General features: G+C 34.4%; 1 protein-coding gene across 3 annotated transcripts in view; it reads right to left on the reverse strand.

The window, feature by feature from the left end:
- FOCAD (focadhesin) overlaps positions 1–17,821 on the reverse strand; it is a 363,803-nt gene that overhangs the window by 190,888 nt on the left and 155,094 nt on the right. For 2 of the 3 annotated variants that reach the window (XM_044660684.1, XM_044660669.1), the window contains 4 exons: positions 14,131–14,235; positions 13,471–13,572; positions 10,796–10,926; positions 6,374–6,500 (listed from right to left, as the gene is read on the reverse strand). In XM_044660684.1, coding sequence (XP_044516619.1) covers positions 6,374–6,500; positions 10,796–10,926; positions 13,471–13,572; positions 14,131–14,235 — 465 coding nt within the window. The remainder of the gene's footprint in view (positions 1–6,373; positions 6,501–10,795; positions 10,927–13,470; positions 13,573–14,130; positions 14,236–17,821) is intronic. The other variant, XM_044660676.1, reaches the window with a different exon arrangement.

Here is a 17,821-nt window from a genome sequence, read left to right on the forward strand (position 1 = left end):
CTTTGACCAAAGCAATTTTAGCATTTTATATTTCAGGACTCTATCTAGCTCTGTATCTATTGATCATATATCTTTTTATTATTTTTTAATTATGCTATGGGTCCAAAATTGAATAGGGAAAGTATAGTAAGCTCTATGGCTTATTTTTTATAATGGCCCCAGGCTTTCTGAAAATGAATATTTCTTTTATACCAATATTTTCCCACTGAAAATGCATGCCTACAAATCGACATTCTCTGAAGAAGTAATGCAGATGATCACTGAAAGGGCAGTGTAAAAGAGTACAGTTAACAGTAGGCTACATTTGTTGCATGTTGCAACAAATGACCAGTGAGAAACTGATATAAAGGATGCTGGAGGCAATTCTGAGAAAAAATGTAGAAATACAGATATAAAGATACAGACAGAGTTGTGTGTGCTTATATATAAATTAAAAAATAATCTGGTGGATAATCCATGTAATACAGTGGGAGACATATTATGTCAAGAGAATTATGGAAAGATACCCCGCAGTAATAGTCAACTGCAATGAAGAAGTTTTGATAGGATATGTACAAGAGTTACAGAGGATATATAGGCATGATAGGATTGTGATATATACCTGGAGAGACAATACTAACATCTAAAAGGTTACTGATGACTGTATGTAGCAGTATATGTCTACAAAAGTGGTGTTTATATTGTGTTTACTTCAGAATTTGCATTTATTATGCTCTAAAACATGCTTTAATATTTTATAGGATTAATCTTATATTGTTTTATTATATATGATTATATTATATTACTATGCTAAAGTTGCTTTATAAATAAGTTAATGTTAATATGAAGGAAAATATAAAATAATGTGTAAAGTAATATAAAGTAGATTTTTTAAAAATAAAAAGTAGGTTGCAAATTATTTTAGCTTAGTTCTTACCATATACTTAAAGTCAGTTTACTAAACATTCTGTTGAGTCTTAGTTTTTCTTAATCTTTGATTTGTCACAATACATGGGTGGTTTAAGCCTCCTCTTTTGCTATTATTACTTTTCTGTTTATATATTTCTGAAATTCAAGCAATTCTTTTTTCTAGAATGTAGTTGATATATTGTTACATAAGTAAATGTTTAATACTGATGTCCTTCATTTTCGATGATATATTTATTTCTTATTTACACTGATAACTTTTAATAGTCTCCAATTTGAATTTAATTTTGCCCATTATCATTTGTGCAATTCATGATATATTACATTCTGTTGAAATATAATGAATTTTATTCTACCCACTCATTTTAAATATTTATGTCTATATTTTTTATGTGTTTCCCTCAGGCAAAATCCTATAAAAGTATATTTTCAATTTGTTTCTTAATGATTTCTTTCTTTTATATAAGAATTGAAATCCATTTACATTGAACATCAGAACTATTCAATTTCGTTTCTCTTTTACTAAGGATGTTCTATCAGAGGTTTGACAACCACTTGTTAGGGAGTCATAAAGAAGATGATTAGGAAGGTACAAGTATAAGTACTATATGGATTCGAAGGCCCTTTCAAGTCACAGATTATGTGTTTCCCCTCTATCATATTCATATAGCCATATTATATTATTTTCTTAAGAGCAGAGATTATCTTATTATATATAATATATTAATATCATATATAACTCAAATAAAATATGTCTACATAATATATTATATAGTAATGCTATAATATATCACAATTTATTATATGATATGACATATAATGTATGTAATAATATACGTATATTAGTACTAATCAACTATCAATCTTTTCACATACTAATAGGTCACAATACAATTGTCTAGTTTATATAATATATATATATATACTCCTAAATAGTTATCAGAAATGCCAAAGTTCAAAATCTCTCTCAGACTCTTATATCTGATCAAGGACAATTTGCCTAACCTGTCTGAGCCTTACTTTCCTCATCTTTAAATGGTAAGTATAATAATAGCACCTCCCTCACAAAGGAAATAACTATGTAAAATGTTTTACAAACATAAAAGGTTGTTGTAGAGGGGTGAGATAGTAGGACAGACAGGAGGTCCTGGGTTCTGATTTGACATTAGAGTCTAGACACTTCCTAGCTATGTGAGCCTAGACAAGCTACTTAACCTTTATTGCCTAATCATTTCCAATCTTCTGCCTTGGAACCAATATACAATACTGATTCTAAGATGGAAAAGAAATTTTTAAAAAACTAAATAAAATTATTATTACTGATCATTTTTATGAAGTTTTCATTTTATATAATGTCATTTTTAAAATTTTCTAATTCCTCCCCTCTGTACAATATAAAATAAGTACTGTTCTGGGATCATCTTCACTCTTCACTTTTTCCCCCCCTTCTCTTTTTCTTCATTTCTGATGCAAGCTTTCAAGTATCCCCTGAGCCCCACATATGTGAATTACTTTTAAAAAATAATTCCTGGTTTCCCTCTTAAATCAATCACCTTATAAAAAATGAAATTAAGTAATGATCAATCTTATATACTTGATTTTATCCATTTGAGCTTTCCTATACAGATGGACAGGCCAAACTCTTGAGAGATTACAAACCAATTCCAAGAAGTTCTACAATGTCTTGGAGCATGTTATAATAAACAGAATCTTTAACATCAGGTGCTTTGGGGAAATTGCAAAGCACATTAATTGACCCAGACTTCTGATAACAGTAAAGGGCTCATATTTTCAATACAAACATTTTACCAGTGTTATCTTATGCCAGGAAGCCTTAAAATACCCCTCCCTCTGAAGAATCCAAGATAAGTATTACACAAACTCAAAGGAGCAATAAAAGATGTGTGAAAGGAAGTTCAAGTATCTAACAAAGCAGCAACCAACAAAGAATAACAATGGGGGGGGGGGCAGTGGGGGACATACAGACAGTGAGAGGGAGAGGAGAGAGAGAAAATGAGCACAGATGGATGAACAAAATGTACCATGAGTAAGTACCCTTCTAATATCAGGAAGAAATTGGGAAGAACTCAAGCACTAGGTGAATACTATGTGACTAACTTTTGGGAGAACACTGAAAGAGACAAAAAGAGAATTAGGTTTAGATGGGTTATTATATGTATCTATGAAAGTAACTTTTAAATTCATACTAGTCATAGATGTTTCACTTTTAAATGGAAACTTATTGCACACTAAGTCTATCTGTGTCTTTTAATCATTACTGAAAATGTTTTGAGCTTTTCTCCAACTGATATCCACCTTTATGAAATATTACAATATATTTGTTTTGTTTTTTAAACTCTTACCTTCTGTCTTAGAAACAATATTATATATGGTTCCCAGGCAGAAGACCAGTACTGGGAGTTAAGTGACTTGGCAACGGTTCATACAGCTAGAAGATTGAGGTCAAATTTGAACTCAGAACCTCCACTCTCTAGGCCTGGCTCTCAATCCACTGAACCACTTAGTTCCCCCAATATATTTGTTAATCTACACAAAATTTGCATACTTATTAACCTAGGCAAAGTAATTGTTGCACTGTTCTCACTAAAAGATAATCACATTAGGATAGTATTGAGTAGTATATAGTATTTAGTATCAAAACATCCAGAGTCTTCTTGTCAATTCCCAAATGGGTAATCCAATCCAACCTATTATTGAATTGCTAGACTTAAATGAAATTCCATTGAGTGTATTCACAACTTAAAATTTACTTAAGAGTTTTAACAACCTGAAGTTCTTCATTGCTGATTCGCATATCTGTATCTGGAATTTTTGTTAAGTCTTAAATGACTATCTTTTATCATAATGAAATCACAGATTCCAGTATTATACAGAATAACTCACTGTAGTTTAAAATACCTTGTGCAATTCAAACTTGCAATTTTCAATGTACAATATTTTTCTTTCTTGCTGAGTGCAAAACGAATTCTAATATCACTAACAAACAGAAAACCTATAAGAATGTGCCTGGCAGAGCTGAAATTCAGGTTAATCCCTACTGATTTCTTGTGTATTTCTTTCAATCAGTAATTGTAGAAAATTTTGTCCTCTGCTTTCCTAAAATAGAGTGCTCAGATTCTCTGTTTTCACTTTCATTTTTCAGGGAAGGCAATAACTTTTGGATTAGCTTTCCAAGTTCTATCATCTAGTAACTTGACACTTGTTGGTAAGATCACTAAAGGTAGCAGCATATTTTGGTGCAAGTGAAGGACTAATTACAATCCTAACTTGCACTAATTACATGTGTGAGAGAACAAGACATTTGACCTCTTTGAACCTCAACTTCCTATGGTACTGGTTAACCTCTAAGGTCCCTTTTATCTATAAATCCATGATCTGATCATCAAAATTTTTCCAGTTACATATTCAAATTTTTAGGATCTATTATATTTCTGCTGTCTTGTCTTACAGCTGGTCAATTTTAACTCAGTAAATACATATCTTATTTAAATTGTGCACAAAAATTCCAAGTTATTAAGTTGTATCACCTTTTTTCTCCACTCTTGTCAGCCGTTTTCTATTGAAGCCAAACTAAAAAATTTCCTTAATTGTAAACCACAACGACAATTCTTACAATAAATATGTCTGCATTTTTTTGAAGCATTGCTGATGGCTTTTATTGGTTTTTCTTTCTAATGTCACCACTTTAGATTTTTAATCCTCAATATTTATTCGTATTATTGTAGATTCTTTTCTTTTCTGTAAAGTAATTTTCTCATCAGATATTTTGGAGGAGTTTTATCTGTTTTTTGGTCAATGCTTACTATATATGCTGCCTTATCTTTGGGTAGATACCTTTCTGATCTTTCATTCATCATCTTTTTTTGAGTCTTCATTCTTTAAATGCCACATCTCCAACTTGTAACTTCATAGGCTTCCTTCTGTTCCATAACAACACTCCTTAAATTTCATAGTATTTTTTCCATCTCTATATTTCAAAGTTCTTCAAAGATTCATAATTTTCTAAATGTGTATACTTGTATATACTCCATGTATATCCCTCATCAATGCAGATAACAATCCCTCTGTGCTTCAGCAGAGTCTTTCTGAGGTCTGATTGAAAAAAATCACCAAAGGAGGTTCCACTAATTTAATGTGCCTCAAACAAGCCTCAAGTCCATCACCTCAACTGATGGTAACATAGTCCATCAATAGTTGATGTTAAACATTCTTCCACTTTAGAAGGGTTTCCACATATATCTGCTGACAAGCCACTGAAAACCTCATCATTTCTTCACGTAAGAGGAAATAGAATTAGGCTCTGAGGGAAAAAAATCTTATCTAAACTTTGGTTCTCCTCCAGTATTCAGGCTGAATAAATAAATGAATGAATGTGATCATATTATATACATCACTATTAAACTCTACTAATGATGGCAACATCACCCATTATTATAATCAGTCATATAATTAAAGAAAAGCATTAGAATTTCAGTGACTATTTAGAGGTACTCAAGCTACATGATAATTTCCAAGAGTCAATGAATATCATAAAGTATCAAATACTTTTTTTAAAATCAATGTATAAAATTTAAAAGCTTTGATTGTGATTCCCTGCATTCAGCATAAATAGGAGAGATTATATTTGCCATTTGTAATGGCTAGAAAAGATCTGAATAGGGATCCAGACAATAAAATTTTAGAATATGATTTAAAAACACAAGTCCAACACTGATTCATTTGTTTCACATCACATCTCTAAAAAGGTGTAAGTACTCTACCTATCTTCTAGCCATTAATAATTTTCCAGGCTACAAAAATGACCCTGGCATTTTGTGGCAATCCACATTTCCTTTCTACTGATCACTAAAATCTATCCTTTGTAGAAACACTGTCTCAAGTGAATTCATTAAAAATACTCTCAAAAGAAATTTGCCTTTATAGCCTTACAAAAAGATCAAAGAAGGAACAATAAGGGGGAGAGATGAAGTTTGTCAAGATACTTTTGGGTCTTTAAGGTGCGCAAAATTTGAAAGCTTGAAGAAAAGGCATGTCAAAAGAAAGCATAGATGAAGTGCTTTATTCACAGTCAGGAAGACATATTTAAGTACTGCATACTTACTTGCTATAGGAGGGGAAGTCACTTGAACTCTTTAAGCTCTAGTTGTCCTATCTTTGGGAATATACTAGAGATAATCATACCTGAAGTAATTACCTTGTAAGGCTCTTATGAAGCAAAAATGAAATTATACACAGATTATCTGAAAAACCTAATCATGATATGATTATTAATAAATGATTCCATTTTCTCAATTATCTACTAGAAAGTCCTGTGAAGTAGGTTTGTTCAGCTTTCTAAAAGGGTATCATAAGAAACTTCATTCTGTGTGACTATTTGGACCCTGAGCTCCCCTCTCCCCAGACGCTCTTTTCACAAAGTTCTCTAAAACAACCAAATGACGCCTACCTCAGCTTGACAGAGTGCATGAAGACCTTGTAATACTAAGGCTGCTGGAGTAGCTTGATCAGGCTTGGTACATTCATTCAACACCTGTGAAATAGCTGCCAACATATCTGCCCCATGCTGGTATGGTCTATTGAAAAATCATGGGGGAAAAAGGAAAAACAAATCAGTGTTAATACGTTCAACCCCTCTGCATATAACAACATAGACCTATGCTACTAAGATTGCTTCAACACATCTGTAATTAATAAACTTTGCCCTTCCTAAAAACTACCACAGACACTTTTTCTATTGACATCCTACCTGGTATCATCCCTAATTTTTCACACTGACTTTCTGTGAAAATATTTTACAAAGAAGAAAAGGCAATTTTAGAATCCAGTTAATTCAGACAAAAGGCTTAAATGAGAGAGGAAAATGGGACCAGAGTAGGTAAAGCTATGCCTTTTTACCTTCTTTGACTTTTTTAATCAAAATCAATTTCCTGTTTGTTTGTTTTTTGGTGGGAGGGGAGCATCTGGAGGAAGACGAAATATTCATGTGATCTTGCAGCACATACCACTGCCAGGTCTTGTGCTACCTCAGTTACAGGAATTTACAAACATTCATGATAGCAGACTATTAAATTATAGAACTATAATTAGTTTTAAATAGTATCTAATTTATTCTCCCCCTACATACTTTTAACAGCACAAGAAAGAAAATAAGCTGTTGAAAAATGGAATGTCACTAACTGTAATTTTATTATGGGAGGGAAGAAGGAATGGATGTCAACCACTCATACTTTATTTAGTTATAGAGAAGAGCAGTCATCTCACTGATTCCTCTGTGTAGTTTTTAAAAGCACAGTGTATCAATATAAATTTTAGGCCATTTTCTTCTTAGTTATTAAGCTGAAAACAACTTCTTTCCCTATTAAAAATATCTATAATTACAAATACTTAGGTAATAAAGACTTTAAGGTAGATTGAGTAAAATGATTAGTGACTATAGGCTAACTCCATAGTTTCAAGGTTCTGAGTTAGAAAAAATAAGAATAATCAATTTTGCATTTTATGTTCTACAAACATGTGTATGCAGAAAATTTCATCAAAAAGCTATAAGAAATATTAACTGAGACTTATACATAACCACAGAAACAAATAAAGGCCAGCATTTACAAACTGAAAATAATCTCCTCAGATTTTTTTTTTGCAAATGATTAAAACAATGACTCCTCAAACACTAGCAAAATATTGTTAAGTATGGTGGCAGATATGATTAAAAAATCACTATCACTGATATTTAAAAGATCAAAGAAAACAACAGGATTAAGGTAAATCAAATGTCTCAAATTCCTAAGAGAGAAAAGAATAGGGTCAGCGAATTGTGGTCAATTGGCTTGACTTTGATTTCTGGCAAAATTCCAGGACTCACTTTGGCAAGGGTACAATCAATACCTCAAAAATGAAGCAATACTCATAAAAGTTATTATGGCTTCATAATGAATCCTGACTTTTTTTAAAATGTGGTTACATTATCAGGAGAATGGTAGAGATTTCGCTGACCAAAATTTAAGTAAGGCATTATACAAAGTCTCATGTTATTTTTCTGAAAAAGATGAAGAAACGTAGGTTAGATAATAGATAATTTAGGTGTATTTTAAACCAGTTGAAGTATTGGGCCCAAAGTGCAATCATTAATGGTTCAATGTTACTATGAAAGGAAAACTCTAACAAAATGCCCCAATATCTTTAACTCTGTGCTGCTTATAACAGAGATGGTAAGAGAGGTGTCATGCTATTTTGGGAAGAAATTTGGACTTGGAATCAAGAGAGATATGGATTCACATCTAAAGTGGAAATTTATTAACTGTGTGATCTTTGGCAAGTCACTTACCTTGAGTCAAGTTTGTCTAACTGCAAAATGGAGATAATATCTACAATCACTATTTTGTCAGGATTTATTAAAAAGATTAAAAGAAATAATTTACATGCATTGCTTTGCAAATTGTTTAAGTGCTGGATAAATATTAGGAGGTTAGGTTGTTTTATAGTGTTTGGCCTAGGGAAGAGAGGGAGAGGAAGAGTGAGTGTTAAAACCTGTAATTTCATTAGCATAAGGTTCTCCCCAATAAGGAAACTCCAACCAATGAGCAGTTGTTCTGAGAAAATTATTTTTACAAAAGTAATTTGCCAATGGTCACATAGCCAAGACACATCAGATACTATACTGGAAGTCAGGTCATCCTGACTATCAGGTCAGCTTTCTAGCCATTCCATCACACTGTCCCTCATTCTAATGACTAGGAATACATGCTAATGCAATGTAGAGATGACACCAGGCTAAATAGGAGTAGCTAACAAACTGATGACAAGAGTCAGGATGGGGAAAAAAAAAAATCTTCCTTTAGAATACCAGGCTGAAATAAGAAAGGAAATTCCAGAAGAACAAATGTAAAGTCTTAATAGTTGAGCTGGGGGGGGGGGGGGGGGAAAGACACACACACACACACACACACACACACACACACACAAATCTAATTAAGTGATACAAACTAGGAAAAAGGAAAAATAGACAATAGTTCATGTGAAAAATATCTGGGGAGGCAAGAGGGAAGAGGTCAGGGTAATGTAACCTCCATGACTCTAGTCATGATTCTGGTCACTTCACTAGTGAATGAAGCCAAAAAGCTAATGTGATCATTGGCTGCATTAAGGGAGGCCTCACATTCAGGACTGGGAAGGTGATAATCCCTGTGGTCAGACCACACTTGGAGTGGTACTGTGCTTAGTTCTGGGTGCCAAGTTTTAGAAAGGATATGAATAAACTGAATAGGGTCCAGAGCAAGGTAACCAAAATGTTAAAGAACCTCAAGATCATGTTCTAGGATTTCTTAAAAGTGAGAGTTATACTATAAAAAATATAGACAAAAATATTATGTAAATAATATAATAATATATGCCATGATTATATTTGTGTTATATATTTATACATAAATATATATACATATATACACACATATATTATAATTAAACTGTAATAAGAAAATTTAAAAACATGTGATAGTTGTATTTAAAGTCTTGAACAGTTGTATAGGAGAGGTTTTAGATTTATCTTATTAAAGAGGGGAAAAAAATAGAAATAGGATGCAAATTGTTGTATTTGGGAAGTTGTCAGATGACAGGTTTCTGTAGCAATCAAATCTCCCTAATCCTTTGGTCAATGGAGGGACTCAGGAACCCACAAGCAGGCTTGACTGGAAAGGAGGGGCAGGATCTTGTCAAAGTGCTCCTTCACTTCCCCCCTCCCACTAGGCAGTTGGAAAGTCAGTTACAGTATGATAATGGTATACAGACTTGTTAACTCCTGGGCCAAGACAGTAAGTTAGGAAAGGCTAAACTCCTAAAGATGATAACTTTCTCTAAATTATTTCCCTACAGGATCATATTGGAGAAGCTTGATGTCTATGAAGCTCACAGGCACAGAGGATAGGACTTACTCCAGGAACTCGACTTGAGGAGGTTGTGAGCATATCCCAAAATATATAACTAGGCACTGCTCCTGACTGATAAAAGGTTAAATGATAGGTGGGAATGGAAAGGATGGGAGATAGATAAATAAGGTCAGGGAAACCCTCAAAGAGTGATGTCAAAGCAGCCCCTCCCCCAAAGGGGGATAGGTATCCTGAATGGCTAATCTGCTTTCTAACCTATAAATATTCTTCTTCTATATCGAGATAACTAAACTAAAGTAGACTGTGATGTTGTTTGAATGTCTAAGCAAAGTCAAGCAGCTTGGCAGTTAGGAACTAAATGGCTCTCCTCAGATTCAAGACCCAAGCCCCAAGACTCAGGACTCAGGACCAGCAAGCAGAGAGACCTGCCTTCCCATCCCAGGGCTCCAACTGCCTTTAACTGCCCCCTTGAGAGTTCTGGGGGGTCCTCTGGAATTCTGTGATGTAGCCTGAACCCCCTATGCAACTTGAACCCCTCTCTGCAATATGAATCTCACAAAATTTAGGTACAATATGAAAAAGGTCCTAATAATTATGTCTATCTGAGTAGAATAGGGTACTTGAGTAAATAGTGAGTTCTCCCTGCTTCGATGTCTTTCAAAGCAGGCTATTTTTTAGATTAAATCAAGGGTTCTTATACTCCTTTTAGAATGAGGTGAAGCCTATGTATCTTTTTTGAGAATACCATATTTTAAATGAATAAAATGAAATACATAGGATGGAAAAGGAAAAAATAATATTTGAATACAGTACTCAAAGTATTTTTTTTTAATTCATGGAACCAAAGTAAACAACCTCTGGGCTAAGTGATCTATGTCTACTTCAACAGAGATTCCAAGAGTCTAGGATTCCTACCACCAAGAAACTAAAACCAGAACTGTGTATAAATTTGTACAAGAATACACACTTGGATGGACACTCCATATTACCTTTGTCTGCATATGTCCCTGATGGAGGCTGCTTTGGCAATCAGCTTCTCCCACTGTATCTCTTTGCCCACAGATAAAGACGGGACATCAGACAATGCCATGAACCGCTGCAGTTCTGGGTACACTCGATCCTATGAAGAATTACATTTATTAAAAAGATTTACTTTTCAAATCAGATTGTAAATGACCATTATCAAACTTCATACAGCTATAAATTTCTCCCCAAATTCACAATTATAGGCATTAAAAAATATATTTCTTCAAATGAATTCAGAAGAAAGCTTTGCTGTGATTATATCCTCTTGCTTTTAACAAATGCTCCTTCATTAGAAATCTTTCACTATTGTGAAATCATTCCTCTTCTAGTACCCACAGAGAATTAGATTCCCAAATATGGCATTGCATCCATGGGGGAACTAACCCTGATCAGACTAGTCATGATTGGGAATCTGGAATATTCTTTGCTCATCAATGACAAATATTTGCCACCATAATTTAATAGCTGCATTCTTCTTTGATGTTCATTCAATCAAATTTATCACCAAGTCCCATCCTCAGGCCATTTCCCCTTATTTCTCAATGAACTCAATACCTGGCTCACTATGTTCTCTTCCCCAACTCCTTCCATTATAGTAATGGATTTTAATATCTATGGGATAGTTTCTCAAGATCCTCAGCATCAAAATGTCTTGGTCTCCTCATATCCCATAACCATTACCAAGAACCATAACTTACCCTTCACCTCAGCCACACATAAAGATGAGGATTACTTAGATCTAATGATCTCCCAAAAGAATTCCACTTCTATTATCAAAACCTATAATATTCCTCTAACTCAGTGATTCCCAAAGTGGGCGCTATTGCCCCCTGGTGGGTGCTGCAGCAATCGAGGAAGGTAGTGATGGCCACAGGTGCATTTATCTTTCCTATTAATTGCTATTAAAATTTTTTAAAAATTAATTTCCAGGGGGCTAATTAAAATTTTTTCTGGAAAGGGGGTGGTAGGGCAAAAAAGTTTAACTGAACATAATCATCAACCATTCCATCTCTCCTTATGCCTTAGCTCTCCCTAAACTATTCACTATCCTCACTATGACCTTTAATCCATCAACTACTAAGTACCTCTAGAGTCCAGAAAACATGCTCTGCTTTCACTTTCCTTTCCTCTCAGTCTAGAAGCCATAGAGAACAATTTCAACTGCAAACTGTTCTTTAATGTTGTCTGGTTTAGCCCTGATCTCTCTACATTCATGTCTGGTTAAACAACAAGATTATTATCATTATCTGACTCAAAACTCCTATTCACATGCTCCTGCAGAAAGCGAGGGAAAACCCTACAAACAAAATGGTTGGGTCCACTCTCAACGTGTTGTCCAACACCAACTGGGCTCATACTACAAGGAAAACCTTTAACTCTTCCCTCACGGATTCTCTGGGGTAGTTGGGTGGTAGAATGGAAAAGGAAAAACTAAGTTAAAATCCAGTCTCAGACACTTAGTAGCTGTGTGACCCTGGGGGAGTCAATTCATCATCTTGGATCCTCTGTTTCCTCAAGTGGAGAAGGATATGTCAAACCACTTCAATATTTTTTGCCAAGAAAACTCCAAATGGGATCACAAAGAATCAGACATGAATGAACATGAACAATACTGATTTTTTATGCCATCTACAAAAAGTTGTTCCAAAGCTCAGAGTTCTCTCTTTGAGCCTCAGGCACTATTCAACTGAGAATCTTTTCTCAAATTTGAATATAATTTTTAAAATTAAGACTATTTGCCAGAGGATTCCTCATCTCTCCTCATCTGAAACACCCCTTCTTAGAGAGTCAGTCTCTCTCTCTCTCTCTCTCTCTCTCTCTCTCTCTCTCTCTCTCTCTTTCTCTACTTACCCCCTTTTACTGCTGACAAAGAGCATGCCCAAGCCTCCACCATTCTTAAAAAAAAAAAACTTTCCATGTCATCAAGTTATAATCCTGAATTCTCTTCCCTTTCTCAAACTTCTAGAAAAAGTTACACATTCACTCTCTCCACTTCTTCTCACTCACTTTTCAATTTCTAGCCAAAATGATTTTGATTCATCACTCTAAAAAAGGTATCACCAGGGGCAGCTGGGGTAGCTCAGTGAATTGAGAGTCAGGCCTAGAGACAGGAGGTCTTAGGTTCAAAGCCGGCCTCAGACACTTCCCAGCTGTGTGACCCTGGGCAAGTCACTTGACCCCAATTGCCCACCCTTACCACTCTTCCACCTAGGAGCCAATACACAGAAGTTATGGGTTTAAAAAGAAAAGGTATCACCCCAAAAATTACTCTTAATAACAAAATTTAATGGTCTTTTTTTCTGGCCTCATCCTCCGTGACCTTGGGGGTAGCATTTGAAATATTCGACTCCTCTACCTTCCTGGGCATTCTTTTTTCTGGATATTTATGACCCTATTTTATCCTGGTTATCATAGTTGCTATCTAACAGATGTTTCTAAATTTACTTTGCTAGAGGATGACAATGTAAGCCCTCTGAGAGCAGGGACTGTTTCCCTTTTGTCTATGTATTCCTAATGCCTGGGCAAAATAAAAAAGCTTAATAAAATATTTTAAGACTAATTTGAATAATAATTTAGAGTGGCAAAACATTCCATTTCTGAAACAAAAAACTTGCATAACAACTTAGCTGCGACTCACCTGTTTCTCCCACAAAGATGTCATTAAGCGTAAAGTGACAGCTCTAAGTTGTGGAGTGTTTCCCAGAACCTGGATCACTCGCAGTATTTGTGCAACACAAACCTGGAAAATATGGAAGGAACGTCTGGGACAATTCTCAGACTAATAACTTTAAAGTAACCATCACATAAAATAGAGCTTTAAGATTTCCAAAGTGCTTTGCAAATAGTATATGAATTATTAAGTTGAATATATATAAAAGCCATATATTAAAGTTGAATATATATAAAAGCCATATATTAAATATAAATATATTACATATAATACATATACAAATTGTAATTTTATAATTTGTATTGTTTGTATTATATTTTGTAAAATAAAAAGATATTAATTTATAATTATTAAGTAATTTTGATGTCTTTATTTTGTGTTATGTTGTATTACTATATTATGGTATTCTATTATCATATGAATATATAATATTGTCTATCTGGATAAAGTAGTACAGAGCTTGGAGTCAGGAAGACTAAGATTAAATCTAGTCCTCAAACATTCACTAGCTATGTGACTCTAGGCAAGTCATTCCAATATCTTCAAGAAAATCTTTGCCTGTATGAATATTTTTTCCCTAACAGTGGGAAACATTTTTAGAAAAGGTAATTCTGTTAATATACTAACCTTATGTACTCCCAAAGTAGGGAGAGTATATAAAATGTCATTATACAAAATAGGTTCCAGTGGTCTTCCAAGTTTGAACATCAAAACAGGGACAAGATTTGGTACCTAGAACACATGTTAAGAATATTTTAACTATTCAATTTACCTAGATACATACAGTTAATACTGATGATCTTTTTCTTATCTCCAATAATATGCAAGGCAAAATATTCTAGGCAGGTTCATATCTTCAAAAAATTTGGGGATGTAAGTGAATATTACATAACTATCCTTGCATCTCTAAAACCAATAGGTTTATTATTAAAAAACAACATAGCATATAATAAAATACAAAAACAGTGTGGCACAAACTGTAATCATAACACTTCAGAAAAGTCCCTCAATTTCCCTACCTGAACTCATGATGACATTTAAACATAATCAAAAGAGAAGAAAAGTGGCCAAATAATATATTTCTAATAGTTTATAGGCATTCTATTTTCTAGATTTTGCACTCTACTACAAGAATGTTTTTGCCTACTTGTTAAATTATTTTATTGCTTTTCTTCATTATGTCAGTCATAGCAATCTCTACTACTGGAAAGTACAGCAAGTACTTGCTTTGATTCATTCCTTCTTAAGGGCCAAATAGAATGCTAAACATTGAGCATTCAGTAAGCATTTCTTAATGACGAAGATACATCATAGAAGAGTTTGATGTCATGCATTTAATGGCTACAACCTCGGAAAGTATAAATCTGGGAAGGATTTATGTTTTTCACATGCTATGGAGTGATTATTGGAATAGAACTTCAACCACCTTCACTTTCAACAATGGAAGTGAGACAAATTTTTTGTGTTGGCTCTTCAATCCCCAATTTAATTAAAAACAAAGGTTATCCTAGATTGCCTTCCCTGCCTCTCAATGAATTATCCCTTCTGGAAACTGCTTTTACCAAGACACGTTGACAGACTCTTAATTCGAGAAAGGATGTTCAGGAATTTACTGGCATCTTATAAAACAGTATATTGTCTTGTGGCCTTTAAGCAAATAATTTAATTTACTTTGGGGAATGAAGCAACAGATCTCTCTCCTTAATGTATTCATATGAGAATATAGCTGGTGTTTACACCCTTCTTTTGGGTAAGTTTTCAGGGATGGGGTGGGAGGTTTGATAAAAATGGGGAAAGGTGGGGGGCAGCTGGGTAGCTCAGTGGATTGAGAGCCAAGCCTAGAGATGGGAGGTCCTAGGTTCAAATCTGGCCTCAGACACTTCCCAGCTGTGTGACCCTGGGCAAGTCACTTGACCCCCATTGCCTACCCTTACCACTCTTCTGCCTTGGAGCCCATACACAGTATTGACTCCAAGACGGAAGGTAAGGGTTTAAAAAAAAAATGGGGAAAGGTGGATCTGGGCTATATATAAATATTAAAGAGATTGCCCCCACTCTCAAAGGATTTCTATTCTACTAGGGGAAAAGTGAATTCACAGACAGGTAAATATGGGATACATAAAAAATAAACACACAATAATTTGACTGGGGGGTGGGGTGAAAGGAATTAACAACTAGAAGAATTAGTAAATTTTTTTAAATTACATGTAGAAATAATTTTTTACAATTCTTTTATGACATTCTGCAATTCAGATTCTCTCCCTCTCTCCAATCTCCCTTCCCCTGATAATAAATGGTCTGTAACAGGTTATATTGGAAATTTGAAAAGAAATGTATCCCACATACAATAAAAAAACTCATGAAGGAAATTAAGTGAAAGATGACTTGCTTTGATCAAGAATCAGTAAAGCACTGAAAACAACTAGATACAGATCTGAGCCTCGATCTAGTCTCAAATATTTACTAGTTGGCTGTCACTGGAGCAAGGCATTTAACCTCTCTCTGCCTCAGTTTCCTGAACTGTAAAATAGATAATAATAAAATCTACCCAAGATTGTTGTGAAGATTAGAGACAATATTAGAGCATGAGCTGTATGTATACTCATTTCCCTCCTTCTCTCCTTGAAGATGATACTCGAGGTGAGTTTTGAAGGGAATGTGGCATTCCAAGAATGATATTGCATTGAAGGTATTGGGGCTAACCTCTGAAAAAGCAAAGAGGGCAAGAGATGAAGGTGCTGCCTGCAAAAAAGAGATAGTAGTGAGAGTGGAAAGGAGGAGCTGGATTTAAAATTTGAATGATGTTGTGAAAGAGAGAAATTAAAGATTACTAAGCAATGGCGAGGATGTGGAATGAGGAAGAGAGATGATAACTCTGAGGTCATAAACCTTGGTGACTAGAAGGAAGGTAGGGGGAGACAGAGGAAGGAAACAGTATCTTAAGACAGTAAGCTCCTACCTTCAAACAATTTTCAGCAATGCAGTAATTCAAAAGGGACGAAAAAAATCATTAAATATGAAGAGAACTTGAATGTGGTAGGTGCATAATAAGAGTACAAAGCCCTATGAAATCAAATTGATTAAAGCTATGACAAAAACCATTAGTATAAAAATGTAATATCTAAAAATAATTGTGAATACTGAAACAAGCAACTCAGACTGGCTAAACACAAATAACTGCATTTATAACCACAAATCCTACTACTACTAAGTATATGGTGATCAAATATGTCAATTGACACCACAAATGAAAACAAACCAAAAGGCAGTCAAGTTCCGGTTAACTGCTATGAAAATCATGGTTCTAGTGGAAAAAGAATGTAATATCCACTGCCTCAACTGAGAGGTCTATTTACCTTATAAAAGGTACTATAGGTGTCCAGGCAGATGCTATATGAGTAAGCTATGTTTAACTATTTTTATTTCCAATAAAGGAAATGTTTTTTAAAATTAAGTTTTTTAAAAGAAAGCACTATTTAGCTCCAGAGCCACAATTTCCTTCACTATTAATAAATTTAATAAATAGAAAAGATGACATGAATATTGTAAATTTATGAGTGATTTTTTTAATAACCTCCCATTTTGTAGCCTATGATGAAACTTGACTGAGGGAGAAAAATGTAGTGGTAAAAAGCACATTATTATGGGCCTATGAAAGGGCTATGGAAAATGGGGAGAAGGAGGAGATACCATCTGTCCTACCACTAGCATTCATAGAGCGAATCAGCAGGCTATTTCTTTCCAAAATCATATCCCTTTAATATCTTCCCAAATCTTTTTATAAAAACTTTTTACACTTAATCTTGACAAATTGTTTCTGAGGTAAATATGATGAACACAGCATGGCCAGAAAAAGTCACCTGCAGAGTAATGAATGGCTAACAAGAATACCAATCTCCAGGAAAATAAAATATTTAATTCCAGGGGGGAAAAAAACCACAGCAGGCTTCTCCCAAACCAGTCAATGATTTGAGTAATTATTTTTTTAAGTACAACTAACTGGCTGAGTGTTCTTTGTATAATAGCTGACTCATTAGCTATGAGTGTAATAGTGGAAGGAATTTGTCTACTGCAGGAAAGCGAAAGCATGCTGGATTCAAATCCTATCCCTGTTGCTTACTATGCTGTGAGGCTATTAGCAAGTCTTTGCCTTTCTCTGGGACTCAGTTTCCTGGTTAGAAAAATCAGGAATATCAGAGATTTGGACTTAATTTCTTTACGTCATTTCTAGCTATAAATCCAAGATATACTCATTCATATTTTCTCCCTCTCTCTCTCTCTCCCTCTCTCTCTCTCTCTCTCTCTCTCTCTCTCTCTC

This window comes from Gracilinanus agilis, chromosome 1 (genome assembly GCF_016433145.1).
Source record: "Gracilinanus agilis isolate LMUSP501 chromosome 1, AgileGrace, whole genome shotgun sequence".
In the NCBI taxonomy this organism is placed as follows: domain Eukaryota; kingdom Metazoa; phylum Chordata; class Mammalia; order Didelphimorphia; family Didelphidae; genus Gracilinanus; species Gracilinanus agilis.